This window comes from Rhizopus delemar, genomic scaffold (genome assembly GCF_000149305.1).
Source record: "Rhizopus delemar RA 99-880 supercont3.6 genomic scaffold, whole genome shotgun sequence".
In the NCBI taxonomy this organism is placed as follows: domain Eukaryota; kingdom Fungi; phylum Mucoromycota; class Mucoromycetes; order Mucorales; family Rhizopodaceae; genus Rhizopus; species Rhizopus delemar.
This window is the reverse complement of record NW_027137832.1, coordinates 167,448-195,195: the sequence shown is the minus strand read 5'-3', so window position 1 is coordinate 195,195 and position 27,748 is coordinate 167,448. Positions and strand designations below refer to the sequence as shown.

General features: G+C 35.3%; 11 protein-coding genes across 11 annotated transcripts; 5 read left to right on the top strand and 6 right to left on the bottom strand.

The window, feature by feature from the left end:
* Positions 1–347: 347 nt before the first annotated feature.
* Positions 348–1,508, bottom strand: RO3G_08058 (uncharacterized protein; the record flags this gene model as incomplete). The annotated part of the gene is made up of 1 exon (XM_067662648.1): positions 348–1,508. The coding sequence occupies one exon, from the start codon at positions 1,506–1,508 to the stop codon at positions 348–350; it is 1,161 nt and encodes a 386-aa protein (XP_067518749.1).
* Positions 1,509–1,953: 445 nt separating this feature from the next.
* Positions 1,954–3,352, top strand: RO3G_08057 (uncharacterized protein; the record flags this gene model as incomplete). The annotated part of the gene is made up of 2 exons (XM_067662647.1): positions 1,954–2,518; positions 2,598–3,352. 2 exons carry the CDS (start codon positions 1,954–1,956, stop codon positions 3,350–3,352), a joined length of 1,320 nt encoding a protein of 439 aa, XP_067518748.1.
* A 379-nt stretch (positions 3,353–3,731) lies between these two features.
* On the top strand, positions 3,732–5,830 carry RO3G_08056 (uncharacterized protein; the record flags this gene model as incomplete). Its single annotated transcript, XM_067662646.1, has 2 exons — positions 3,732–4,605; positions 4,770–5,830. The coding sequence occupies 2 exons, from the start codon at positions 3,732–3,734 to the stop codon at positions 5,828–5,830; spliced, it is 1,935 nt and encodes a 644-aa protein (XP_067518747.1).
* Positions 5,831–7,042: 1,212 nt separating this feature from the next.
* RO3G_08055 (uncharacterized protein) lies at positions 7,043–7,447 on the top strand (the record flags this gene model as incomplete). The annotated part of the gene is made up of 1 exon (XM_067662645.1): positions 7,043–7,447. The coding sequence occupies one exon, from the start codon at positions 7,043–7,045 to the stop codon at positions 7,445–7,447; it is 405 nt and encodes a 134-aa protein (XP_067518746.1).
* Positions 7,448–7,863: 416 nt separating this feature from the next.
* Positions 7,864–8,161, bottom strand: RO3G_08054 (uncharacterized protein; the record flags this gene model as incomplete). The annotated part of the gene is made up of 2 exons (XM_067662644.1): positions 7,864–7,898; positions 7,972–8,161. The coding sequence occupies 2 exons, from the start codon at positions 8,159–8,161 to the stop codon at positions 7,864–7,866; spliced, it is 225 nt and encodes a 74-aa protein (XP_067518745.1).
* Positions 8,162–9,998: 1,837 nt separating this feature from the next.
* On the bottom strand, positions 9,999–10,460 carry RO3G_08053 (uncharacterized protein; the record flags this gene model as incomplete). The annotated part of the gene is made up of 3 exons (XM_067662643.1): positions 9,999–10,055; positions 10,123–10,331; positions 10,373–10,460. 3 exons carry the CDS (start codon positions 10,458–10,460, stop codon positions 9,999–10,001), a joined length of 354 nt encoding a protein of 117 aa, XP_067518744.1.
* A 2,642-nt stretch (positions 10,461–13,102) lies between these two features.
* On the top strand, positions 13,103–13,501 carry RO3G_08052 (DNA/RNA non-specific endonuclease; the record flags this gene model as incomplete). Its single annotated transcript, XM_067662642.1, has 3 exons — positions 13,103–13,259; positions 13,318–13,406; positions 13,442–13,501. The coding sequence occupies 3 exons, from the start codon at positions 13,103–13,105 to the stop codon at positions 13,499–13,501; spliced, it is 306 nt and encodes a 101-aa protein (XP_067518743.1).
* Positions 13,502–13,858: 357 nt separating this feature from the next.
* RO3G_08051 (uncharacterized protein) lies at positions 13,859–15,085 on the bottom strand (the record flags this gene model as incomplete). The annotated part of the gene is made up of 6 exons (XM_067662641.1): positions 13,859–14,190; positions 14,248–14,659; positions 14,711–14,787; positions 14,855–14,915; positions 14,965–15,012; positions 15,074–15,085. The coding sequence occupies 6 exons, from the start codon at positions 15,083–15,085 to the stop codon at positions 13,859–13,861; spliced, it is 942 nt and encodes a 313-aa protein (XP_067518742.1).
* A 1,315-nt stretch (positions 15,086–16,400) lies between these two features.
* Positions 16,401–18,404, bottom strand: RO3G_08050 (uncharacterized protein; the record flags this gene model as incomplete). Its single annotated transcript, XM_067662640.1, has 6 exons — positions 16,401–16,432; positions 16,515–16,671; positions 16,762–17,199; positions 17,266–17,303; positions 17,363–17,456; positions 17,553–18,404. The coding sequence occupies 6 exons, from the start codon at positions 18,402–18,404 to the stop codon at positions 16,401–16,403; spliced, it is 1,611 nt and encodes a 536-aa protein (XP_067518741.1).
* Positions 18,405–23,006: 4,602 nt separating this feature from the next.
* On the top strand, positions 23,007–23,574 carry RO3G_08049 (uncharacterized protein; the record flags this gene model as incomplete). The annotated part of the gene is made up of 2 exons (XM_067662639.1): positions 23,007–23,116; positions 23,166–23,574. 2 exons carry the CDS (start codon positions 23,007–23,009, stop codon positions 23,572–23,574), a joined length of 519 nt encoding a protein of 172 aa, XP_067518740.1.
* A 2,372-nt stretch (positions 23,575–25,946) lies between these two features.
* Positions 25,947–27,699, bottom strand: RO3G_08048 (uncharacterized protein; the record flags this gene model as incomplete). The annotated part of the gene is made up of 8 exons (XM_067662638.1): positions 25,947–25,982; positions 26,056–26,124; positions 26,237–26,657; positions 26,717–26,826; positions 26,893–27,056; positions 27,315–27,407; positions 27,585–27,587; positions 27,687–27,699. The coding sequence occupies 8 exons, from the start codon at positions 27,697–27,699 to the stop codon at positions 25,947–25,949; spliced, it is 909 nt and encodes a 302-aa protein (XP_067518739.1).
* Positions 27,700–27,748: the final 49 nt, after the last annotated feature.

The following is a 27,748-nucleotide window of genomic DNA, read 5'->3' as shown; positions in this document are numbered from 1 at the left end:
AGACGAGAACATAAAAAGGCAAAAATGCACCGTGTGGATGTTCTACTCTTGTGAGGATGGCGCGATCGTTGTCCGGGATCATATCCGGAGTAAAACATAGGAAGGATTGAAAGAAACTATACCACAGTGTCGAGTCCATAGAAATTGGCGGGCTTGAAACTGTGAATTGATAAAAGCATAATTGTTGTCTGAGACGTGGGTCTCTTGGAAAGTCATAATGTCGAAGTTTAAGGAGCGTAGGAAACGAATGTATTGGGATTGTTTTTTTGAATTGTGTGTATTCACTAAAACTGTTGCAGTTTAGTGAAGCAGTGTGTAGTAATAAGAATTTGGACTTATTACTCATATTATTGTAAGTTGATGTTATAACTGTCCTCCCCAGCTAAGGTACCGGAGAAAGAGGAGTCCAAATGGGCTGTATTAGTTACAGGTGATGTATTATCCACAAATTCGTCTTGCTCGGGTGTGAGAAGCTGGGCTTTGAGCAAAGTGGATTTTGAGCGAGTGGCTGGTAGAACGTAAGGGGTAGGTCGACGATCTTTCTTTTGCCGTTTGACACTATGCTTAGAAGCGGTTTCAGCATTCAAGGTGGAGGCAGGGACATCAACTGGTACAGTTGTGTCTAGAGCCTCAGACATATTATTTTGAGCATCAGTCTCCACTAAATCTTCCATAAGCTCCTCAGAGACCTCATCAGGAGTGCAGACGTCATTTGGTAGCACTTCTGGAGGAACATTATTTAATTGAACTGTATCAAAGAGCTTAGTAGGAGGCTCAGGTTGCTTACGGGCTTTCTTGGATGGTTTGTCCCGTGAACATTCGGCAGCTATGTGACCTACGACGCCACAATTCCAACAAGTATGTCTAGTTTTACGCTTAGGACAATTAGCTACGACATGACCTTCTTCATGGCAGTAGCGACAGTACACAGGCATCTGATTCCACACTGCATAGAAACCACACTCCCGTTGTTCGTCCCAAGGAATCAAATGAGTTAAAGGCTCGAAAGTCTCAGTTTTGGAAGCCACATTAAGGACGGCATAACCAGTACACATATAGGTACCTGTAGTGGGCTCTAAAAGGATCCCAACGTCCAAAATATCTCCATATTTTCTCAAACTTTTTTCCAGACCTTTCATCAAGGCCTTCTCATTCAAAAAGGGTAAGTTGGACAGGCGCAGACGGACAACTTGCATGTGAGTGTCAAGCGCTCGACAAGGTAAGATAGTTGATTTATCTGCAAAAGTAATACCGTTCGCCAGGCATTCACTTAATGCGTCGTCATCAGGTGCAAAATTAATCTCAGCAAACTTAAGAGTTCCAACTTGTTGAGTGAGGACTCCTACGCGAGAAGGATATTGTTGAGCAACCAAATGGAGAAACTCGATTTTCGATTCCTTGCGACCTGTCATATCGATAAAGACACTGCCTGAACCATGGCCTGTTCGCCATATACTGGTCTTAGAGATCATCGGGGCATCCAAAGTGCTCGGTGTGGACGTAACCATGTTAGCCGTCGAGGAAGAATTAGTCGAATGTAACAGTGATTTACGATTTTTGGTCACTACCCGTGCCCAAGATCGTTGTGCTGATGTTTTGGACGTTGATGTAGCCTTGGTGTTGAGTTGAGGCGACTCGGCTAAACCACTTTTCTGGTTGAAATTATTTTTGTCGGAAAGAACCATGAGTTTTAATAAACATTAAAACTTGCAACCATAAAAAAAAACCCTCCCCCCCCCCGAAAAATCTAAATGACCAACGATAAATGTTAGTCATAAATATTTGAAAGCTCTTTCCGCTAAAATAAATTTAGTGCCTAATAAGGCAACCGACAGCGCCAATTCCAATTTTCTACAAACAAAACGCTCATGGGCGCAACTGCTAGTAGGCCCAACTAAAACCTCTAGTTATGGTGTGCAGTCTACCTCACAGTCTGTTTCACCTCCTACTTCTATGATTTCTGATGTTTCGACATCTTATCCCTCATCGCCATCATCGATTAAATCCCCTGTGCTCAGAATTGATCGTCCAATTCTTAAAGGTACAGTTAGAGGGACGACCTTGTTGGATGTTACTTTAGTGCAGAATAAAGAACAATTCTTTCAGGACCTCAAGAAGGCATGCAATGATAATGAGCACCTTTGGAGTTTTGAGGATAAAGTTAAACGCTTTGGACAAAAGATTTTTGCCGAAGTACTGCTCTCGCCCACCATGCGTCAGATAATCTGCTCTACGGGCATTGCGATCCCCTCTCTCTCCACTAAGCTTATCGGTTATCCGTCCCTTTCACCTGATGCGGACATCTTGCAGATTTCCTTTTCTAACCTTCCTCGTGAATACGGTCGCAAGGATGGTGGCTTAGATCAACTTCGTGCTGATATGATTACCAACTTGGCGCCTTACGGTACCGTTCTCGATAGTGGTATTATCAGTGGATCAGCAGGTCTCTTCTCGGGCAGAGGATATGCTATTTTAGAACGTCCTTCCAGACCATCCTCTCAATCCACCGATGCTCCAGGTACGACTGATGTTCGTCCTCTTCCGCCCTCATAAACTAGATTGGACTTATCCAAGTGTCAATAACAACGAAATTTCAGACATCGACCTGGACACCACCCTTGATAGGGTATTAGTCTATGCTACTTTCGCCTCAATGGCACCCTACTGTCGCTACTGTCATAGCGAAGACCATCCACTTGTTGATTGCCCAGTTAAGCTCTCTGCCATTGTTTGCTATAACTGTAACGCTCACGGTCACAAATCTCGATCCTGTCCTCGTAAGAACGCCACGCCGTCCTCAGATGTTCCCAATAAGAAGGCCAGGAAGACACCTAATTCTGTTCCGACCAGTCCTCCTCCTGTTAAAGAAACTCTCGCACCACCCCGCGCTTCTGTTGATATGACAACACCTGAGGAACATGTTTTGGCAAGCGAATCAGCTTTGGACTTAATGTCTAATTCTCTGGATGCTCCTTCCTCTGGTCCCAAGACTCCTAGGACTCCTCCCAGTAGGAACACGCAGTCTCAGACTGCTTCTAATTCTGCAGATTTACCTGCTACCGACGTCACTCCCCCCAACACTCCTCCCCGTACGTCTCTCGACATTGCTACCAAAGTATGCCGTTATTGTGGTCTCATTGGGCATTTACGTACGAACCATAATGATTGCCTCAAGAATCCACGTAGACAGACTCAGCCAGCTACTACATCTGTTCAACTGGTTGAACAAGAGGACCAATTTGAGCCAATGCAAGAAGATGATATCGAAACCGTTAACCCCAGCTGCGATGCCCCAATTGAGTCGACTGAACTGTCTTCTCAAAGCGGCTCCAGCTGTCCCAACTTACAGTAATGACATTATTATGATTATATCCAATAATAATCATAATAATACCGCTGAGGAGCCTATTTCGGTCTCCTCCAATATACCCAACAACACATTACTCAACACTCATTCACACGCACCTGATACACCATTCATTCCACCTCTCAAAATGGCTACTCTCAATTGCCGTGGTCTTCGCAAAACTGCAGATTCCTCGACTCATAACCATTTTATTCGCTACATTCGTACTCACTCTCTTGACATTTTAGCTCTTCAAGAAACTCATGCTTCGACTACTTCCATTCAAAACCTCTTTCATAACCAATTTCAAGCTTCGGAGAGCCTTTGGTCCCACCACTGCGGACTGATAAGTTTCTCGCCACATATCACTTTCTCGAATACAACTATGAGCTTGTGCGGCCGTATCATTACTACGACTATTTCGCACAAATCTCACCTATTTTCACCAGTTACTGTTTCTGTTTTATACGCCCCTGCTTCTCGCAAGGAAAGGTATAGTTTTCTCGCTGATCTACTGAATTATCCTTCAGCTCTACTACCATCTACACCCGTTAACCATATCCTAATGGGAGACCTTAACTACACCTACAGCCAACACTTATCGCCCCATCACCTCCGTCAAGCTCCGATACAGTGGCTACAATATATTGAAGACCATTTCGTTGATGGCGTGACTCCTCCTGATCAGGCAGCTCAGCCCACCTTTTGTCGAGGTGTGCAATCCTCTTGTATTGACTTTATCTTCCTGTCCAAAGATCTACCTTTTGTACCTCGCACTGCCAATGTCACTTACATCCAACCAGTTTGGACCGACCATTTTATGGTATCTATTCAACTAGAGTACAACTCACCTCCGACTGATACTACGGATCATCCCACCGTAGGTAAGGGACTTTGGCGTGCCAATCCACTCTTGGCTAGCAACAAAGACTTCTGTGCTGCTTTAAAACATGCATTGTCCAACACTGTGTCCTCATTTATCGATGGACTCGTTGCTAGTTACAAATGGGAGACATTGAAAGCTACAACAAAAAAGGTCGCTCAATCTTTTTCCAGAAAACAAGCATCATCCTACAAACAGGCGAAAACGTTACTACAAAATAAATTGGCTAGTCTGAGAAAGAAGACGATCTTATTTCCTGAACAAGTGCCAGAATTGCAACCGTTGGTCAATGTTGTGGAACGACAACTTGCTGATATCCAACAATATCACGTCGAAATTCTTGCTCTTCGATCAGGAATACGTTGGCGCGAGTTAAGTGAGTTATCGGCTGGTTATTTAAAACGCACAATTGCTACACGTGCCTCTCGACAAATGATTCCTTCACTGATTCACCCTGTCACTAAAGCTCTCTGTTCCTCCAGAGCAGATATGTTTGACGCTGCATCTACCTTCTATGCAAATCTGTATTCCCTGATCCAGTTGATCATGATGCTATCGAGTCACTTCTTTCTGGCTTGCCTTCCTCGCTCCGGTTGTCATCTATCGACCAAAACTCTTTGTCAAGCCCCATCGTCTTTGATGATATCCTTGAAGGCGTCGCACGTTGCCCCAGCCGCAGTAGCCCTGGTACTGATGGTCTGCCATATGAATTGCTCCGCTTGATTATCACCCATCCTGAGTGTCGTGATATTGCACTGACTGTATACAATGACGTCCTTTCGCATGGCATCTTTCCACTATCTTGGTTAGAAACTAGTGTTTCCCTCATTCCTAAAAAAGGTTCACTTTCTGATCTAAAGAACTGGCGTCCCATCTCACTGATCAATACAGATGCTAAGGTTTTCACTCGTATTCTTAGTGCAAAGATTATCTCATGCGTAGACGACCTTATTACACCATATAAATCGGGTTTTCTCCGTCACCGATTTATTGCAGATAATGGCTTGTTAATGAAGCTTGTGATGGATTATGCAAAATCTACAAACTCGAAGGCACTTGGTCTCCTATTAGACCAAGAAAAAGCATATGATAGAGTCCATCCTGATTATCTACAAAAGGTTCTTACTCATTTTGGTTTCTCTCCTTCTTTTATTCAAAGTGTTCTTGATCTATTTTTTGGCACTCAATTGCTTCTCAACATAAATGGTTTCTTATCCAATCCTGTGCATCAGCAACGACGTTTACTTCAAGGAGATCCTCTTTCTCCTGTGTTGTTTAACCTTGCATTCGAACCACTCCTTCGCAAGATCCTTAATGACCTATTGTACAACGGCTTTTCCACACCTCGTGCTCCTTCATCATGCATTTCTGACGACCACCTGCAACCAATCAAGCTACTGGCTTATGCTGATGATGTACTTTGTTTGCTGAAGGATCCTTCCGACTTGACTAGGCTACAAACTCACTTGGACACATACTCTCAAGCTTCTAAAGCTAAAGTTAACTTTCACAAGATGGAAGCTCTGTCCTTATCTGGATCTCGGATCACTCCTTCATCCATCTGGCATGGTTCTCTGTTATCCCATCGTATCTCCCACTGACACGACTGCCACTCAACGAATCCGGTGATTTATTTGGGCTATCCTCTCTACACCTCCACAGCCCAACGTGACTCTTACTTGGTTGGTCTTCTCCGCAAGATTAATACAACTTGTGCTCTACATTCACATAGGTCTCTCTCGGTAAGGGGCAGAGCAACTATTGTCAACTCTCTCATTCTGCCTAAATTATGGCATGTTTTGTGGGTTATCTCTGTTCCTCGAGCTTTCTTGGAAAAAGTGAAATCAGTCATAGGTGCTTTCCTGACGAGACGTATGTTTCCTCGCATAAGTATGGCCACCTTGTGTCTACCGCGAACTCTGGGAGGTTTAGGAGTTTTGGATCCTGTTACTCAACAAAGTGCCTTACAATTGCGATGGATTCTTCCGTTACTCTCTCTGTCCCCGCCCAATATCCTTTCTGATGATGATTCTTCTATTGCTCTCTCTCAATCCATAGTTTTGCCTTCGTTGGTTCAGTATCTGCTTTTTCACTTAGATCAATGGGTGAAACTGCCGCGCACGGTTTATTCATTTGATTTTTCCAAATTTGACTTAAGACTATGCTTTCTCTTTGTCGACTTAAGGCCACCCATTTTACGCGTACATGATGGTGTCTTTTCTTTGCTCTTTCGCTGCATGGACTTACTTCCAAAGGATTTCTCGGACACTGTCATCAACCATGAAACAAATCTCCAGTTACCAATTTCTGCCAGCATATAGCCTGGCTGTATCCAATCGCTCTCCAAGACTCAAACAAGATTGCCGTGTTCCACTGCTTACAAATTTGATCCTGCTTCACGACGTCTAAAGCCAAAATTAGCTGCTGATATGGATATCCATCCAACACTTACCAAACGGTTTCTGCGATTGGTTCGCCAAGATCAAGTCCGCCTCACCTCTTTCTTTGTGCGCTCTTGCATTCCACCAATGTATGCTGCTAAAGGTCCTCATCCTTTTATACCAGTTTTACATAATGATATCGATGCCTCCCCTTTCCTGCAAGCTCTCAATTTAATACAAGGTGCTTCAACAAAATTGTTAACTACCAAATCCTACCGTCGCGCTTGTGCCTCACCTCAAGTCTCTGCTCCTCGTTTAACTTCCTCACAATGATCTCACTTTTGGAAATTTCCATTGTCCCACCACTGTCGTAACATTTGGTTTCAATTGATTCATGGAAAGCTACCCCATCGTTCGCTTCTACATCGCATTATGCCAGCAGCATTCCTAGATGCTTGTTGTCCTATCTGTAGAGTGAACGAAGATACACTTGAACATTTCCTTTACCAGTGCCCTGTTAAACTGGTAGTATGGCGTACTTCCTGGTCTCGCTTTACAAATCCAACAGAATTCAATGTAGATAGAGTTCAAAATGCGTTATTCTGTCTTAAGTTTCCTCCAAAAGTTTCTTCCTCTTCCCAGGGCCCGCCTTCCACCATAATCGGTCACACTCTCATGGGCATCTGGCGAGCTCATTGGGCCTTCATTTTTGATTCTGTTCCTTTTCATCCCGACTTGGTCTCTAAATCCGTTTCCTTGATGATTACAACGACTCATAAAGAAAATCTACTGCTTTCTGGTTGCTCCCCGGTACCTCTGCCTCATATTCAACCTTAACCTCATTCGTGGATTACACCATTTTCGCTTACATCTTTTCTATTTTTCATTTTCTACTTCCCCAAACACAACAAAAAAAAATAATGCATAATATAAAAACCAAAAACAATAATGTGACTTGATTCATCATGATTTAATAAACTTGAGCCTTATGCTCCTTATATAAAAAAAAAAAACATTTATCGTTGGCCATTTAGATTTATTCAAAAAAATTCCTTGTGGCACCTAAATAAAATCCTCCTTGTACCAAAAGAAAGAAAAGATAGTACACTGCTAACCCTCCTTTAGTATGATGATTGTATATCGGGTTTGACTTAAGCTTTTTTGTTTTATTGGCTACTGTCTATTTATTTGGCTGCTTATATATATTATTACTTAAGTTTGCTATTTACAAAGATGATAATGAGACTTGTTCATTATTGGACATTTAATGAGGCTGCTAAATTTTCGCCTATAAACTAATTTTTAGAAACTGAAATTTTTTGTACAATGGAACTTACACCAAAACAGTCCATTTTTCTTACTTAAATCCATCAAACTACTTGATACAAACTCATTGATACGATTGAATTCCTTTTCAATAGTATCCATTTCAACCCTAAGATCTTCTATGCCATAGTTGTTATAGCTTCTTAATTGCTCTTCTATTCCAATATATTTCGAGAAAGCATCTGCTAAGTTTTCAGTCATATCGAATATCTTTATAATAGCCATTTTAATAGATGTTGACTATATACAAGGGTTTTATTCACAAGTAATTTATATTGATCATTATTCCTATTACCTTTTCATCCAACATGCATCTATCAATGATTCGATCAATGTAAGCATTGTGAAGTATTGTTATTTCATCAGCATCTGTTGAGCTTGACAGACTTTCACGAAATTTTATTGTTTCAACATGAAGCACCTGCAAGCGAAATTAGCTTAAATATGAAATATATAGAAGCATATTTTACCGTAACCATGATATATCGCCAAATAGTATTTACAAACCAAAGCATTCTCATTCGAACAGCATACAACCAAGTCGAGTTCACATCACACTTTTCATATTTTACTTTACCTTTAAAAAGCATCTTTTTTTCAAGTACATATTTTGCACGTCTTAAGCGTAATAAGAAACTGGTAATTATTGAATACCGTGTTAAACAATCCTCTTGGATGAAGTTGTTCAATGGCCAAGGTATCTAGTAAGATAGAGTCAATTAATCTTGTTCAGCATCATTGTTATTGACCTTTACCGATACTTTAAACTGAACAAGCTCCACTATTGACACCATTGTTCTTGTACTAATTGGTCTTTCCATTTCTATATACACTGTTTCGCTGTATCCATTGGTCTCACAAGTCTCAATAAATGTTCCATTTAGTGATCGCTGATCGAACCAATGCTCTTTATTGTCCATCTGAATAAATATTGCCTCACAAAATGAATGCATCATGTCATTTTCAAGCATTAAATAGATGGAAGCCAATGACTTTAATTGGACTAATAGACCACAATGTTTGTGTAAGACGATGTTTAGCTTATGCGCAATATTCATGTAGGGTGCTTGCACATAATATTCAATACATTGTATAAAGCTTTGATCAAATAATGAACCATCATCATCTATTGAAGATCTAGCTTCATTTACATCTTCATGAACTGATTGCTTTGATGGGTATGTCATAGAAAATAATGATTGGGTAAATATATCATACGACTTTCTCACTGACTCTTCTTGTGGCCCTTTGCTAACCGCATCTATAAATGGCTGCTTTATAGGCAAAAACGTTTTCATGGCCTTAGAGAAAAAGATGGGTTCTTCATTAAGATAGATTTGCTCTTTCTTTACAGATTTTAGTTGAATTATTTCTTTGATCTTCCTTTTATAATTACCTGTATTTTTTCGATTTGCAGCAGAAGATTAACAGCCTTGCCTGTAAAAAAGATGCGTTCCATGTTTCTCTTCTCAAACAAAGGACAGACAATGTCTTGTGCTACTGTTTCAATGGAAAACCCATCTGTCCAAAATTTTGAACCATTCATGGATACATCCTCGTTTCTACTCACATAAAACTCTTTTATTCTATCTTCTTCCAACGACCCACGAAACATCCAACCGTCCATCAGTCGTCCAAAAGGCACAATTGTCTGTTGAAAAATATACAATATGGCGTTATAGATTGTGTTTTTCCCTGAAATCTGGCTGGTTAACACATGCTCATACAAAGTGGATATCAAATAGCATGCAATTCTTCTTGGATTGTCATTTTCCTCAAATGGCGCACAGATCGCAATGTTGTGTATCTCGTGAAAACACTGGAGCTGAATTTGTAATTCGTTTCGTAACTTTAATATAGATACATATTTTGCTGAATTCTTTGTGATATAGTTCGCGTCTCGCTCTAAATATGAGAGTTGTCCTTCAAAACTCAATAATGATTTATAAATAGCAGTTGCAAATGCTTGAGCTGTCTGTCCATATAACATGTCTTTGGATAAAATGTGTAAGGCTATCTCTCTTTAATCCAAAAGCATATTTCCATATTCACAAAATTCGCTTTAGTAAGAGAAAAGGGCACTTTGACTTAGATGCAGAACAGTATAATGTCTGTTGACCTATAAGATTTTGACATTAAAATAAAAGAAATGAAAAGGGCTGATTAATATATTTTTATAAACTTACTAAAAAACGATGATGATGGCTACTGTATGGGAAAACGATCCCACTGTGTCCATTGAGTAAAAATAATACCTCCCTTATCAAGTCTGATTCATTAATAAAATTTAGAGATTGCACATCTTGTTCGTGGTATACTGCTGCTGATAGCGCGCTATTTAGTCTGCAAGGATTTTGAAGTAAAGGATGATCAGAAGGATGCTCTAGTTTAAGAACTGTATAAGACATCGTATATTTTGATATTCTCTATCGTTACCTTCTGGGAATGAGAAATCAGATCTCCAATACTGTTGTGCTATTAGATGTTCTAATATTTCTGGATCTCCTCGATCGTCTACTTCCATACTTTCAAAAAATCTGAATTCTGGTTCATTAGATATCGCATTGAATTCCTATTTTAGGTGTCGCCTATGTCAAACATTTATCATTCTGTTTTCTGGGAGCTTACTTTTGGTTGCGCTGCTACTTGATCGACTTCAAATATATCCTCATCACTCACTTCTTCTATTGAATTATCGTCTTCCGACCAACTTTTCCAATGATCGCCATCTAAAGGATCCTCTCTTATTATGTCATCCCAGGTTATCTCTGGCTCTTTTTGTTGATCTTCAAGTTTGGAAGTATAAGGTTCAATGGATAACGAGGACGATAAGCACAACAGTAGTTTAAGTAAATCATATTTTAAAATCCTTTGCTATACATTCGATTAATAAAAGGTTGAAATATATCTTTTTATCTTACATTGCTTTCAAGTGTGCCTATTATAGATGGATTATTTAGAAAATCATTTTTGTGTTGTAATAATGCTTTAGAGACTTCGTGTCTTCCTTTAATAATAAATTTATCTGCTAATCTATAAACAAAGTATAGGTATCTTCTTGTTGCAAGCTTTTTGGATGTTTCTTTTTTTTTTTTTTTTTTACCCTTTAAAACTGTCGTTTACTTCTTTTTCACTTGTACTGTTGCATTTACTGTACTTTATAGTATACTTTGTTTTATCTACTATCCTTGCCCAAGCAGGATCATTCTCCTACAATTAAAGTATGTTGTTACTTTACAAAGAAATTCTCATTCAAAGCTCAAGGCAACCTCCAATCCTGTTAATTTTGACACGAGTAAACCTAATGACTCCTCCATGAAAGAGAAAAGAAGTTTGTCAAATTTTAAGCAACTTTTTTTTTACAGGACAAAAAATATTAAAATTCAGATGAACTGTTGAATAATGTAATCAGAACGAACAGAGTAAAAAAAAAAAAAAAAAAAAAAAAGATAGATTCTTTTTTGTAAAGGTTTAAAGCTCAACCTTTTCAGAAAGTAATGTCATCAATAATGAAAGGTAGTATTGCGCATAAACATTCGTTCTAGGCTTCAACGTGACATTGATTTCCCTTGACATGATCTTCTTCTGGAAGGATTATGCAAAAGTATTTAGAAGTATGACAGAGTTTACAGACATCAGAAATATCCGAATAAAAACGAGTCGCAGTAGTCTGACAATAGAGTCTACTATATAAGAAACAGAAATATAGCGATCTAGTTTCAGGTATCGTTTATTATTAAAAAAAGGAAGCATTTTATATTTTAAGGCAGTCGGACGATTAGTCAAGGATTGAACTATAAAAGTAAAAACGTTGCATAAAAAAGACCTTTTATGTAAGACGCCTGACTATCAATTGTTCATTAATATCGCGTGTGCATATCTTCTTATCTGCTCTTTTGAAACGCTTTAATGTCATATTCATTGTATGTCCCTATAGAAATATAAAGATGGCTTGTGACAATCCATGTAAAGCCTTATATATTTAAATATAATATCAATTGAATAAATGCATATACACTGTATATTTCTTATAAAATGAGCCTACATGTTGCTAGCAACCCTCCCTTTATTTTAAAAGTATTTATACTAAACTTGTCTAACGTATTGCAGGCTTTCTGTATCAGTTTGGTTGCACATTCTTATTTTTATTGTTTCATTTCAAATTTTAACTAGCATGATGGGTGAGTACAATTAAAAAATCTTGGGTGCAAAATAAAAATCTCAGCATGCAAAAAAAAAAAGGAAAGTGAGTGCAAAAATATTTTCAATAAGTATTAAGGATCTGACATGGAATTCGAAACATTAATAGAAAGAACAGAGAGCTGTGAAAAACAAGTATATTATCGGGTAGGAAACCTGAAAGATCCATCTTGATTTAAGTTGGTCCTTGTAGAAGATTAAACATTTTCAGGGAAGCTTTTAGAAAATGATGGATTAGAAAAGGTAGGATACTGTCCTTGTCCAGTTGATAAAAAATAACATTACATGCTATTTCAAACAATCAAAATTGTTAGAGAAAGGAGATGCAAAATGTAAACAATAGACTTAAAAATCCACACATTGTAATGAATAGTAAAAAAGAAAGAGAAATGCTAAAAAGAGAAAGGACAAAACAGCCATGATCAATATTGATTTTTAGAAAGTCTGTACCACAAGACCGTTCCATTTTTTTTTTTTTTTTTTGTTGCTAAAAATCCAGTTGCCTTTTTAAGTGGGGATGCAAAAACATAAGTTTGAAATTTAAGAGCCATTTTCTTTTCTATTCTTTATTTTAGATATCAAACATATGAATTCACAGAGATCACCATTTTTCTGGATTACAGGAGGCTTTCTTCTAGGCATGTTATTAACTTATCATTTGTTGCCTACGTATATCAACTACACTGGACAGCACTATAATTTAAAGCGACATGATAACGAAGGTGTCCTGAAGTTTGGAAACCCAGGTAATCATTTATAAAAACCATGTTCTCTGGTCTTATAGCTTAATTAACCATAGGACCTATCAATGATTTATTCAAAAGAAACGCGTATACTGTATCTTATAATCGCCGAGATCGTATTCCTTATTGGGTTGGCGAACATCTTACAGAAGAAAGTCTCAAGAGAGGCGAAGGGGTATCGAGGGATAAGTCAAGATTTAAAGGAGATGTCAATTTACCAGAGATGTTTAGAGCTTATCCAAATGATTACACAAATAGTGGATATGATCGTGGTCATATGGCTCCTGCTGGTGATGCCGTTGCATCGCAAGCAGGCATGGATGAAACGTTTTTGTTGACAAATATTGCGCCTCAAATTGGACCTGGATTTAACAGACAATGTATTTCTAAGACATATAAATATTCTCTTCTTCCTTTTAAACTCTCAACCCTAATTAGATTGGGCCTATTTTGAAGGCTTTTGTCGTGATTTGACAAAGAACTTTACGGATGTTTATGTTTATACAGGACCACTATTTTTACCTAAAGTAGGTAGGAACACTTATTCATTGGCTGATACAAGACTTCGGTCGGACGGTACTTCAATTATGAACGCAATGAAATTCAACCAGATGTCTTATGAGATGAGCTACAGTCTTATTGGTAGCAATGGTCCTAACGTTGCTGTGCCTACACACTTTTTCAAGATATTGCTTCTCATCAAAGATGGAAATTATTTTTCTGGATCCTTTGTTTTACCCAATCAAGCTATTAGTCGTAGTGTCTTACTGTCGCAATTTCAAGTCGATCTTAAAGCGATTGAAAAGGCTTCAGGTTTACAGTTCTTTTCGGAATTGGATAGAGGTGTCTTTTTGAATTTATGTGATCATATCCAATGTATTTTATAATAAATTGCTCTTTTATTATTAAAACCTCTATAAGAAATATCGCATATTATTTGATAAAGAGGAAGGAGGTATCAATAAGAAGGAATATTTATTCAACTAGTCCCTATATTTCGTTTTTCGAATTCAAGACGCTTATTTGGACTGTTATAAATCATTGCAATGATAGAAACTGGAAATATAGCACAAACAGTAAATAAAAGCCCTCTTGTATAGGTACCATCAGGATTTCTCAGGGCGTCAATCACGGCCAAGAAAATAAGACCCAAGACTTGGGAACACATCCATAGCATTGAACTAGAGATGGATTCGCTGATTGGATAGGACGATTCTATACTAAGCTCAAGTGCCACAGGTAACAAAGAGAAGGTAAAGAAGCCCATGAGAATACAGATTGCTACAAGTGAACCAAAGTTGCCTGTTTTTACTATTAAAAATATATAAGTATATATCAAAAAAACTGAGAGCCTTTTTTTTTTCTTACCAACAAAATAAAAAGCGAGATAAAGCGCACCAACTATGGGCACATAAGTCTTGATAACTATCTTATGACGGCCAGTTTTATCGATAAAAATACCTGTAAGAGCCGCACCCACAAGACCAGCTATGATGAAGGAAGCTCCTAAATACCCTGCGTTATCAGTAGAAATATTATAAGGTCTGACGATTTGTGTTAAAAGGGATGTAAAAGTAGATGCCATTCCACACAGAGCACCAAAAGCAAGGAAAATGATGACAAAGTTGTAATTTGTTACAAGTTCACGAATGGATTGCCCAAATGATATTGCAAATTTGCTTTTGGATGAAGCACTATAAGATGGTGGTGTCTTGGGTTTCTTTGGAATAAAGAAAGCTGGAATTGTAACACCTGTTGTGATACATGCTATTATAAGAAACTACTGAAAAAGTTAATTGAAAATACGAAAAAGGCTTTTTTTTTTCTTTACTCCAAAGGAAACTTGACTTGAATCAGTAACAATAGAGGGGATAAGAATATCAGCAATAGCCATTCCAATAGCATTGGCTTTATATATAGAAAAGAGAGAAAAAGCTTTGAATTTGTATCTTTAAAGGTACAGGTACAATCTTACCTACACCCCCAATCATTGTCGCAGTTCCTCTACTTTTTGCACTAAACCACAAGGCAGCATACTACAAAGGAAGTTTGAGATTTGTAGCTTTATTGACCCACTTATCTTACTGGTGTGCAAACATTAAGAATAAATGGTTGACCGATCGCACAAATTGCCTAAAAAGAAAGGTTAAATTAAGTTATTAATATTGCTCTTTCTCATATTAAATATGTTTACCTGACCAAACATGGCTAACGCCAGTCTTCCTTTGGAATCATGTACAAAACTTGAGAAATATCGAACCCAGGCACCGATTACTTGTAAAATGCAGCCAATGATAATCTGTATCTTGTTTTAAGTATAAAGAGACAAAGTAAAGAGAAATATACCATACTCCTAGTTTTATACTCCAACGGTCATAAACCCAACTTGAAAGTGGACCAGCAAAGAGATAGATTAACATGAATATGTTCGAAAACCAATTGATGGCTGTCAATCCAACATTGCCAAAGAACGTATCAGAATAGTCTGGTACTGGAGCAACTACAAGCCAATTTAAAGATGAAGCAATATTTGCCAAGGCTACCATAGCTAGCCCAAAAAATCGAATCTTATATGTACGAAATATTATAGATTCTTCTTCCAGATTTTCTTCATATTTCCAAGCTTCTTGATCTTGCCCTGTGTCTTCCTGCTGCATAAAATTTTAATAAATAGACTTGAAAGAAAAAAAAAGAAAAAGACCCAAACACCATTTTTACAACAATGACTATCGGGTCTTGAAAAGATGTGAAAGGGTAAGTAAAAGTTTGTGCAATGAGAAACTGATTGAACCCTAGAATACTTTTGTAGGAAGAAATAGGGGGGAAATTGCTATCATAAATTATTTGATTGGGGTTATATGGGATAAAAACGGCATTATTTAGGCTTATACTTGCCTTTGTTTTGTTCTATTAAAACCTCTTGGCACAGAGCAAATCAATATTAACACTCTATGGCTTTCTTTCGTCAATGGTTACATTTTTATAGAAAAGGATTATACCAAATTCCATTACACAATAAAAAAAAGGTAAAAAAGACCTTTTGTTTAACGTCGATAGCAAGAAACAAGGTGATCTAGTGAAACCTGATGTTTTCAAAATGGATTCATTGTGAAAGCCACGGAAAAACATGTATGAAAAACGCATTTACGCAATTATACATTAGCTCTCTAAATAGACTTTTTATCTTCTTTTTTTTTTCTGTTAAATTTAATTGTGTGAGGAAGATAATCTTTGCTAAAGTAAATTTCCTTTTCTTACAAATTTTAAAGTGCAAGTTCTTATTTGATTTGGCTGCTTTTTATATACAAAAAAATAAAGACAGAGAATCAAATTTTAAACAAACATTTATTTTATATATGTTTTAATAAAAGAGGAAGAGAAGGATCAATAATCATCTAGATCATTCAGAAAATAGCCTCAAAATCTTTTCACCAACAAATGGGTCAAGAACCGTTAGGTTATCGCACCTGTTGACTTTGACTTTTTTGACACTTTCTGTACTGATTACTAGATGTTTTGTTTTACCCATAGACAACAAGGACCTGTATTTTAACTGTGAGTACAGAAATAAAAAATTATAAAAGCAGCCTACTTATGAATCCATTTCAATTTAAAAATATTCTGCCATTGTCTACCTTTCTTTGATGTTTGGAAATGCTCTTTATCTTTGGCAAATGGAGTTCCTTTTAGGCTAACATCATGAATGGATTTGACTGTAGATGTCATTTTTGCATAGCCGCAGAAACAACTTGAGCCCTTTAATTTAAAGATGAGGTAAACTGTTGAATTAGACTATAGATAAAAAGTTAGTACACATAAAATACTATTGTTTTTTTTTCCTGTTTTAATTGTATCTTTTTTTTTTCTTTTCTTTTTTTTTACATAGAAATAAGAGTTCATTAAATCCACCTGTCTTTCCTTCAATGACCAATAGCCTGTTGACTTGGAGAATTCTATGTCCTCACTATTCCATGATTTGATAACAATGTATTTGGTGTTTGTCGTTGGTTTACAAAGCTGATCATTAGATGTATTGATTGTTTTTACCATCTTTCTTATTTCGTTTTCTTTAGGCACCAGCTTATTTTCCTTGGCTGCTTGTTCATTTTTTGTATCGTCTGCTATCGACGTTTGGCCATTACTGCTCTTGTTCATTTCAGAAAGCTGGTCTTCTGCAATACTAGAGCCTACAACGGTTGTACATGTGTCTTCTTTTGCTGAACATCTTGCAGAGGATTCTGAATAGGACATTTCTATAGCATAGTTGTAGTTATTGAACTGGTAGCATGGGTAAGCATAATTAAAAATAGGCATTCCTAACTGTAATTTTATGCATTTATACGTGTAGCTATGATAATGATTATATTTTATACAAGATATACTTACATCGTTAGGTAAACAGTTTATTCTTTCACCAAGAAAGACTTTTTTAAAGAGAGAAGAAAGTAAGCAAAATTATTAGATTGTAATTTGTTTTACTTACTTTGTCCATTGAACTGATAAGTAGCCAACATCATATCATGCATTGTGGCATAGAAGACGAACGCAACAGATGTATGATGCTTGAATTGAATATACTAAAAGCTATGTGAGTAACAAAAGAAAGCTATAGTAATACAATGATTACATACCAAGACGCTAGGGTCAAAAAAATGCTCATATAAATCTCTTACTCTTGCTTTCTGAGCGATTCCTACCACTTTCATGACAAACGGCATGCTATAAAATGATTGGGGTATGGTTTGTGTAACACAAGGATTAGTGACGACACCATAGTAAGGGTTGTTCCCATAGGATTGACCAAGGTACGATGATGAGTAGTAAATAGAATATGGAACTTCAAGAGGATTTACATCTAGGTTTGATGCTTCATTATAGCTAGATTCACTAGCTTCAGATAAGCTTTCATGTGTTTCCAAGGAACCATAATGCTCATCCGCAAGTTCTTTCCAAGCCAGCCAATCTTCATCATCACTGTTTTGATCACCTTTTTCGTTGGTTACCTGAGTCTGATTAACATAAGAAATGTCACTGCTTTTAGAATACATAGGATCATAACTATTATTTGGGTCGTCTTCCATGTGGTTATTACACATAGATTCGTGCTCTTCAACTTCTGCTGCTTCATAACTGATATGAGTAACAGGCATACTGGAGCTAAGCGGTGAGCAATAGTGATATTCAAAGAGCTCAAAGTCGCTCTCAGAAGGGACAGAACTACTCAAGTAATCTCTGTAGCGACAATTTTCACATGAAGCAATCACAAGCGCCTCCGTTACTTCTTTCATCATTCTTTGAATGAAATCAAATGAATGTAGTTCGATGAACGCGTCATTATCTTCAGTATAAGGATTGACATACGTGTGGGAGGTAGTCTGTGAATATCTGGAGCTAGCAGAACCATTGGAGGAGAGATTATTATGCTTGAGGGAGGATGGAGAAAGAGAAAGATCATCATGACTGTCATGTATCAAGATTTCTTTCTGCTCATAGTCATTGTTGGATACTTGCAAGTCTTCATCCATTTGGAACACGCCTTGTTCAGCTTCATTAAGATAACAGTCGCGCTTTGTGTCTTTACCAATAAAAACAGGAGAGCCTTTTAAATCAGAATAGAGAGAAGACCTATAATAGTTGAAATAGAAAAAAGTTAGATACAATTTAAAAAGATAAAGCATTTCATTGTTACATGTTTTTTTCAATAGGAATATTTGTTTTGAAATAAAATAAAAGAAAAAGGAGAAAATTAAAAAAAATTTGAAATTTATAACCGTGAGGAGAAAAAAAATTGACTACAATTTTTTTTTAAAAAAAAAAGAATGTTGACTAATTCATATTACACCTTAACTTAATATTTACATAAACTTTAAGAAGGAACTTGACTTCCCTATTGAACAATAGGTTGATCTGTGCTTTTAATAGAAGAGATGAACAACTGGACATTAAAATTGAGCGTAGTTCAAATTCTTTATAGCTCAATTCACGTGAAGAACATAGCATAAAAACAAATCTTTACAAATAGAAGGCTTGCTATTAGAGAATATGATGACTCTCTATATGAAATATAATTTATCTGGAATAGGGAATGGCTAATATTTATTACAAATATCCAGTATTTTATATTTTTTTATTCGTCAAAAATGAAAAAGGAGATTATACAATATTTCACAGATGTCAAATTATTTAAATATCAGCCCATTTTATTGACCCGTCACATCGACTGTATCAGTCAATAAGATAATATATATTGATATGAAAGTGAAATACTCATAATATATCATACTAGCTTATAAGGATATGTATATATATAGATAAAGGCTTCATGAAAATGCAAAGTTTGAATACATATCTTTTTAACCTTAACTAGAAGGCCCGACTATTTTGTAGACAATGAGCAAAAAGACCACTCGTATTAAAACTATAAAGAGCAAGGTATTCATATCTTCACTACTTTCAATGCTATTAGTAATCAGTAGCTATAATAGCCTAAATGGATTCTCATATGAAATCGATCAGAAATAAGCTTCCTGTGACAACAGACATAACCTGCTCCGGTTTATCACACCGCACGGATAATTGCAGGATCTGATTTCTCCTGCATGTTTTTTTAACATGTATTGAAAGTAGTCTAGAGACTAAGCATTTCTGATTTCATAAATCATAACTTTTAGTTGACCTTCTAAAAAAATGTATGAAACAACATACAAATTTTTACAGCATGCTCATAAACGAAAACATATAATCATTCGAAGTAGTAAGAGCGTATAAATAAAATGTATCCTTTCAATGCACTTTTTAAAATGAAAAGTACATACAGTTAACTTTTCCTTATTGATTTTCACAGTGGGTATTATTGATACATACAATACTTACTATGCTTGTTCGAGCTTTTGTAATCATAAAATTGTGTCAATTACTTTCATGTCTACGTGGATAGTCTAAAGCAAATTCTAATGAACACTATATCCTACGCTAATGTTGTCCAAAGCGAAAGGCTTATGAGTAGTGAAATAATGAGTAAGAAAAGGAATTTGATCTTTACAATTTAGAAAGTCCATCAATTTTAGTTTAATATCAAGAAGATCAGACTTCCATTATTGATAACAGTAATGTAGGTTTAGACAGAATATGGAAGCACAAGAAGCCAAAAAACACATTTACATTATCTCAATAGCAAGCTCTACATAAATATATCGGCCAACGAAATGGCCAAAACTATTGAATTAACACTTAGTGAAGAATATCTGGGGCTTATACAAAAGGAATTGAAAGAGGCAAAAAAAAAAAAAATTGGGATCAAGATTGAACGCAATAAAGCGACATATTACAATCTGTGTATATCAGCAGAATGCTTACAAAACACACATATACAGCAAAATAACATGGACTCCATTTGTTTATGAACTATATTTTTGAAAAGGGGCTCAACAAGAGGAGTAAGATTAATGCTCTACTTTCAAATCTTTCAATCGACTTTTCATATAATGCAGCCGTTTCTAAAAAAGATAATGTTTATCTTTCATAAAAAGAAATAGAATTCGTACTCTCGGCGTAAGTGTTGATGGAGCAATCAAACGCATCCATAAAAGGTATTTGGGTGATACTTTTGTTATAGCTTTCATTTGAAGCCAGGTACGATTAAACAGTCGATATGATGAACCTATACAAGCGAACAATAATAATAATAATAATAATAATAAAAGGAATCTTCTTTGGAGTAAAATGTGCCTCAAAATTCAATCAGTTACAAGCACAAATGAAAAGATAAAAAGGTAATTTATATCTATCAGCCTGTATAAGACATTGTTATCAACTCATATATAAGTTGCTCTTTGCTTGTATATCAAATGCGACCATAACCAGTTCTGCAGTCATCAAGCGTTACATGATTAAAATTGCTGATAACTCAATTCTAAGTGACATAAGTCAATTAGTACCTAAGCAAGGCACCTTTAGCGTTTGATCTTCCATCTTTGAGCAACTTATTAGCACTAATCATATATTTCGTTAAAGAAAGGTGAAATGAGCAATTCAGTCAGTACCACCAACTAAAAAAGCTTTTATATCTGGAAGTTAAATTACTTATTGGTGTTAGTATCAGCTCTTGATTTTTCTATGATAACGGTAACAAAGATAGATCTTGGTACTGATGAGACAACTATCAGTTCTTCAAATGAAAATAAAGAACTTACGACGAAAGCGAGTTTTTCCCAAAAGTAATAGAAAATAGCCAGCCTATATGTTTTATGCTACCTCAACAAAAACTGTGGCAACTAATTCAAGACATTGGCCTGAATGTGTTTCAACCAACTGTAAATCTTAACCACGATGATCTGTATATTGCAATAATTTGGTTTGAAATTATTTTTTTCAAAAGCGTTTTTGAACTGAAGAGTTTCAAATATACCGTATAGTCCTTTTATACCTTAACTATGGATATATGTTTATAGTTACTTAGTAAAGTAGATTTTTGCTGTTTTTTTTACATTAGACAAATTTAAAAGAAAAACGACTAAAGTGCTTTCTATTTTTACAATGCTATTGATACATTGAGGCTTTCTTGATTAGCTGGTATATTGAATTGAGAAAAACCAGTAACATATTCTCCTTCCTAAACATGCTACCAAAAAGGCTTATTACACACTATCATATGAAGATAAAACCAAATCGGTGATTTCCAAGGGCCTATTCATTATGGTTTATATAAAAAAAAGAAAAGCATGTTAAAGAAGAAAAATATGTAGTTGATGTCAAATGAACGACTAGAAATGTTAAACAGAAAAAAGGGAAAATGATGTTGGTGAATTAGTCTGATATAAAGAAAATAATATGCGGATGAGGTTATGCAGTACGGAAGCCTCAAGTGATAGTACATGTAAAGAAAGAATAGCATCTATTTCATTTTTTTTACTATATATTACAACATACTGAATAGTTATTAGCTTCATTACTTTATAAATAAAAGTCGTGTTCTTTCATTGCACTCAAATCGATCCAAGCCATAATAGGTTAAAATAAATCTACTGTAAATATAGACATGACGCGACATTGAGTGGAAATAGCCTTTTTTTTTTGATATCAAAACGAGCTCTGTTTTTTTTTTTTTTTTTTTTTTTTTTTTTTTAAAAAAAAAAGGGGGGGGGATTCATATTATAACCAAGAGTACTGTGAGAACATACAATATCTGCAATCATGTTTATTTTTTCTGTCTTGTAAGATTGTTAAGAAACCCACCACTTTTTCTTACTTTAGTTAATAAACATAGCTGTTATAGCAAGTCTTTTCCATAAAGACGACGGCAAATCATTGATTTATAGTAATATGACTAAACCAAGGGTATCCCGCTTTTAGCTATAGTAGGATTTACATTAAAAGGCATGCGCGAAAAGATGAGCAAAAAGTAGGAAGAATAAAACAATTTTATGATAAATTATTCACTCTAAAACGATCTTTTTAAATCTTCTAGTCTTATATGATTTCTAAAAAGATCTTATTGATCATAACGAATGACTTGTAAAAGAAAAGTCCTTAATATTTTGAAATCATTGAATATGAAAAATAAAAGCATGCATGTTCTACCTAAGATGATTGGCATGACTTACTAATGTAAATTGAGCACTACAGAGTCCTTGAATTCTAAGAAGTTCTCTCATGAATATCAAATACAACAACAACAAAGCAAATATCTTTATGCAGTGTAACCAAGCACACATCCTTGAATTTCCAGCTACTTGTTAATTATGAAAGAATACGTTTCAGGACAGTTGGAATAAGTCCTTTCAGACTCCATGTTTTAATATATACATATGTAAGTCATTAATGATGGTGGCTCCTTTTTGGGGCTACAGATTAAAAAACAAAAATAAAATAAAAAAAGGCCCCCTTGTATTTCCCGCAAGGGGAATTATGAGGAGTTGCATTATTTGTTGAACAGGAAAAATGATCTTCTTTTTCTTTTGCATAAGGAAATCAAGGAAAAATTTGCCAAAAATACGGAACTTAAGGGAATCCACTATTTTCACAAAAATATCAAACTCAATCGAGTTCTAGGCAACCTTCCAAAGAATATAAAAGAGTACCTTGTTTTTTTCATCCTGCTTACAAATAATATCCTTTTTTTAAAGAAAATGCAAGTTAAATTCATCAGTCTTGGTTTTGTCATTGCCTTGGTTGCTTCTGTCGCGGCCAATACAGCTGGCTCTCGTGCTGCTAGTGCTATTTCTAAAGACACTTTTTCGTACGTAGCAAATATATATCTTAGTATTTGTAGTAATAGCTTTTTTTAGTAGTGTTGTACGTCGAGATGTCGCTTTGTCTTCTAAAAGGTTTGCAACTGCTGTTCGTCGTCGCAATAACAAGCATGAAGTCAGAAGTGCTAAACCTGATGTAGAAGAACCTGATGAAGAAGAACCCGAAGAAAATGAACCCGAAGAAAATGAACCCAAAGAAAACGAACCCGAAGAAGACGAAAACGAACCCGAAGAAGACGAAAACGAACCCAAAGAAAACGAACCCGAAGAAGACGAAAACGAACCCAAAGAAAACGAACCAGAGGAAACTGAAGATGGCGAGAAGCCACAAAAAAGAGATGTATTGAAGCGAGGTGAACACGGGGACAAGGGTAAAGATGATAAGCATGGTGATGACGATGACGATGATGATGATGAAGAACATCACCATGAAACAGAGGCCTAGGCAGCACGTTGCTCTACATATTAAATCGATTTCTATCTTAGCTTATAGCTATTATTTTGCACAAGTATACTCTTTAACAGAGATAATTCGCCTTTCTTAATAAAAAAGAAACTTATCAAAGCATTCTATAACTGTTACGACTTTATATACTTATGTTCAGCATTTTACTGTCATTGTTTATAAAAGCAAATACACTCAGTCTATCCCTTTTCATAATGTGAAGATATTTTTGATGTTTTATCAGTTAAGACGTCCAATTTTATTTATAATTAACGTGTTGATTAAAAAGTACATAAAATCCAGTAAAGTTTCTTAATAAATTTCTTTCATTTATCACTTCACTGTTTTAACGTGTCTTAAAAAAGAGTTCTTTATAGATAAGTATACATGATTATTTATTTGAGGCAGAAAATTATTTTGTACAAAATAGAAAATCTTCATGGATGAAACCACTGTTTTCGTCTTTATTCGCAATTTCATGGTGATCGTTCAAGCTGTAAGTCTATGCTAAGCTAATTTTCACAATCTTCTTCTACTTGGATTATTGTTCTTAACATCCAAATTAAAACTGAAGAAAGCAATTGATTATCAAGAAGTTTAGACAGAATCAATATGCATGATGCTAAATGTAGTATGGTCTATTCATGTTTAACCAGTCATAAACTTTAAGCTCCAGTTAAATATGTTGCATTCCCAAAATAATCATGGAATAGTAATAGGCATAATTTATGTTCAATAGTGTGAGTATGGAAATATGCTTATTTTACGTTATCTTACCAAAACATGCTAATGGTTAAGAAGCGAGTGCCCATATTAAATTATGAATTGGCTTTAAATAAGAATGTATAGCATTTGATTTATTGAATAGGATATACATTAATGACTACATTATAAAAAGTATATAAACGTCAGGTATTCTTTGTAATAAGCATAGTAAAAAAATAAAAAAATAAAAAGTACCAAAACGATAGATTGCTTTGGGATGTTTTTTATTTTTATTATAGCCGGATTAAAGTCATTCTTCTTTCAATGAGGATTTAGGTATGATATTTGTGTTGCTTTGTAGAATAATCTTTGGGGAAGACCGAGTTAAATCAATTAGTCCTTTCTTGATGTTTCATTCTGGATTGGGAGCATTGTCACCATATCTTGTTCCACAGAATCTTATCATGTATAATTATATTATAAACCCTTTTTTCAAGCTATTAATGTTGCATTTATAAATAGGCATCCATGGAATCGTTGTTTAAGATGGCACTTGTATTTTGTTCCTGAATGATTATTGAGTTTGAGTAAACTCGGTTACTAAATAAGTACAGAAAGACTGAAACCTAATGATAGAGCCTACAGGAGCCATTAGGCACCAATCGGATTGTTGATATGATTATGTCTTATTCATTCGTTTAGATCGATAAAGTTACTATGCAAGAAAAACAGTATTCTATTCTGACATATATAATGATATATCCAATAAAATATAAGGAACAAGAGAGGATAAGACTCGATGAAGAGATTGTTTTATTTAATACAACCATGATACTCTATTTATACTTTTTATATACCGATAATATTTCATGTCATGGAATAATGTTTAGAGAAGGGGGGTTTTAGGTAAAATGTAGTATAACAACAAAAATAGAAATACTATTAGAGCTTGGTGTCCCTTTATTAACTCAATATATATAACTAAAATTCAAAAACTGATTCTACGTTGAGATATTTGCAGATAATAAGTTTGAGAATTAAAAGGGAAAATAGTGCTTGAAAAACCAGTGAATGAGTCTCTATGTAACCTCTTTATTAGATTTCAAGACGAGAGAGAGAACCCATTTAATCAAATTATGCTTTTATATAGGAAATGAAATTATTTAGGGTCCCAAATGAGTTCAAGGGCAACTTTAGCATTGAGTTTGAACAATATAAATATTGTATGTGGTTAATATTGTGAATGAGAATATGTAATATATAGTATTATGTATTCGGTACTTATTATTTCTTATATAAGATTTGAGTAATGTCATACGAATAATAAGCATTTAATGAAGTAAATACGACATACATATAGCGTGAGAGTATTTACAGGCATGATACGGATAAAGAATTAGTAGAGATTGTTGCAGAACAGTAACTGATTATAGTTGATATTAATAAATATGAGTTTTAAGACAAGACCATAATTAAAATAAAATATAAGTTTATTTAAATAAGATCATACAATCAATTCCAATTAAACAAGTTCTTTAGAATATCTATTGTATCAATGAGTGTTCTTTGATAAGAAGGAGTATCAACTAAAATAACAAAATCCAGTCCGATGTCAGGAATATTGCTAATCTCTCACATAATTGAAATAACGTGTAAAATAACGTTATTCAAATCAGTGAGGAATTCCCAGAATAAAAGATAATCTATGACAGACATACAAAAGAACAAATGAAAAGTTTTCATAATCATAATTAGAGATGACACTTGCTAAAGTACCTGAAGGTTAGAAGAACGCTTACAATAGAGGATATCAAGCCATTCATCCAATAAGATATAAATACCTGACTTCAATTAGAATAATTATTATTTTAACTTAAACTGAAATAAAGATCAGTCTCAAAAAGTATCCAAACTATTTCTTTATTTTTGTTTCTACCTATTTTTAAATCATTATTACCATTATACAACAGCCCGAACAAAAAAAGAGCCAATTTTTTTTGAAAATTTCAAAATCACTATAGTGGTACTTTCGCCCAATGACATTTCGCATGGCGAAAAGGCCGTATCCAGCCTTAATAGAATCTTGAGTTTCCTTTGGGTCATTTTGTTGAAGTAAGGGGCCTGTTGTTTCCAAAATTGCTATTTCGATCTCACTTTCTATATTTGAAATAATACCAGCAGCATTATAAAAAAGCCGATTGTCATTATGGATCAACTTTAGCTCCTGGGATACAGCTTCTAATCTATTTTCACCCAATGAAAACTTAGTCCTCTGAATTGGTTTTGGAAATGAGTTCATAATTGGCCATAAAATATAGTAGTTATAACTTATTTCGTTGTTGTAAACATCACTATCGTCAATAAACAACCCACTGACGCTATAATTAGGAAAGTTAAATAGACGCTACAGAGTCTGAATAATCGATTAAAGACTTACAATGACTGCAGAACGGTATGAAAAAATTTCATGAATGGATTGCTTGACTTAAGAACAAGCAACGCCGCTTCGATCAGTACTTCACTTGAGGAAGACTCATCCGAAAGAGCCTACCAAACACTTAGGGTGTTAATGTATATCACTATTTTACTATGTTAGTTGATATTTCTACTCACAATAGTATCAAATATGTTATTGTAGGATTCATTATCTTCAACGAAAAAACAAGGTATTTCTTCAAGTGTGAGTCCAGTTTTTTTGATAAAATTTCTGGTGTAATATTCTCGTATTATCTTGGAATCAAGCTTGATTCCGAGCTGAATAATGTAAATGTTCCAAGCTATAATAAAACGATATATTCAACATAGATGCCGAGCTAAATCAGTTTCATGCATACCTATACTTATCGATATCATCATCTATCTACATAGTGTCAAGGGCTTTCTTCCATATATCCCAGACATTCACCTCGATATCTTCTACTACTACTACTTCTTCACTCTTCTATCAACGGTTAAAAAAAAAAAAAAAAAAAAAAAAAAAAAAAAAATAGAAATTAGATACGGATTCTTTTCTTTCAAAGCCATTGTATACTTACTGCATCTTCTCACGAATCCTAAAGTGACAGACCGTAATGTCCTGACGATAAAGATAGACCAGGATGTGTTGTTGATGATATTTCCGATTGTGCCTCTGTTAAAGATGTTTGTGGATCCTTAGCAATTTTTCTTTTCTTGTTGTTTTTTTTCAACCGTTACTGCGCCATGTACTTTCATTATGGTAGTAGTTCCGTAGCCGACATTATGGAAGTTGATGGTAGTTTTTGGTTAATTTTCAGTGGGCTATTTGAACAGAGTTAGTAACTTACATACTACAAAGAAAAGACAATTAACATTACTTTATCATTGATCTCCTCTGATAAATTTTCGACATATCTTTTCACGTCGTCGCCTTGTACACATCGCTTTACGTTGTTGAGACATAGTTTATACTGACTGATTACTTCATTACCACCTGCAGCATTACATTAGT